Source organism: Neophocaena asiaeorientalis, unplaced genomic scaffold (assembly GCF_003031525.2).
Source record: "Neophocaena asiaeorientalis asiaeorientalis breed wild unplaced genomic scaffold, Neophocaena_asiaeorientalis_V1.1 scaffold91, whole genome shotgun sequence".
NCBI lineage: Eukaryota > Metazoa > Chordata > Mammalia > Artiodactyla > Phocoenidae > Neophocaena > Neophocaena asiaeorientalis.
In genome coordinates, this window is record NW_020173198.1 from 2,701,465 (window position 1) to 2,702,139 (window position 675).

The 675-nt window shown below is 64.1% G+C and overlaps 1 protein-coding gene across 1 annotated transcript in view; it reads left to right on the top strand.

Moving 5' to 3' along the window:
* The window catches only part of GSG1L (GSG1 like), a 133,706-nt gene extending 133,148 nt beyond the window's left edge, over positions 1–558 (top strand). Inside the window, exon 6 of the mRNA XM_024744516.1 lies at positions 18–558. Within this exon, the coding sequence (XP_024600284.1) occupies positions 18–115 (98 nt within the window). The 3' untranslated portion in view covers positions 116–558. The remainder of the gene's footprint in view (positions 1–17) is intronic.
* Positions 559–675: the final 117 nt, after the last annotated feature.

Here is a 675-nt window from a genome sequence, read left to right on the forward strand (position 1 = left end):
ACGCCGTCTCTCTGCAGGATACCAGCCACACATGGGAGATTCCTGGCCCCGGAGCTCTGCACAGGAGGTGCCAGAGCTGAACCGCCAGTGCTGGGTCCTGGGGCACTGGGTGTGACAGCGACCAGCCTGGCTCCAGACCTTGGGCCATCATCGGCACCAGCCCCCTGCTGCAAGACCACTGGTCTGGCGCCTTTGGAAACCTGGCCTGTGTGGGACACATGTGGCCTACCCTGCCCGCAGCTGCCTGGGTCTCAGGGTCCTGGAAATGGGGCCAGGGCAGCCAGAGGGACTCTGGGACAGCAACTCCTAACTCTCGCCACCGCCACATGCAGAGCCCTGCTGGGTGCAGCTGGGATGCCGGGAGAGACACAGACCTCGGCCACCGAAAACCTGGGACCCACGAGCCAGCCGGGAAGTTCAGGAGGTCCCCAGCTTGCGGAGCCCTGCGGGGGGCAGGGAATGGGTGGGGCTTCCTGAAGGAGGGGCAGTGGCACTGGCACCAGGGGCATCACACAGCAGGCACACAGCAAGGGCTCAATAAATGCTTGTTGAATCTGTTTCCTTGCCGTGTGTGGAGGCCAGTTGCTCTCTGGGCCGTGGCTGCCCCCTCCTGGCCCCCCCATCAGGTCCCTAAGGAACCTGAAGATGAGATGGCCCTGAGTGTGCTGGTGAAGG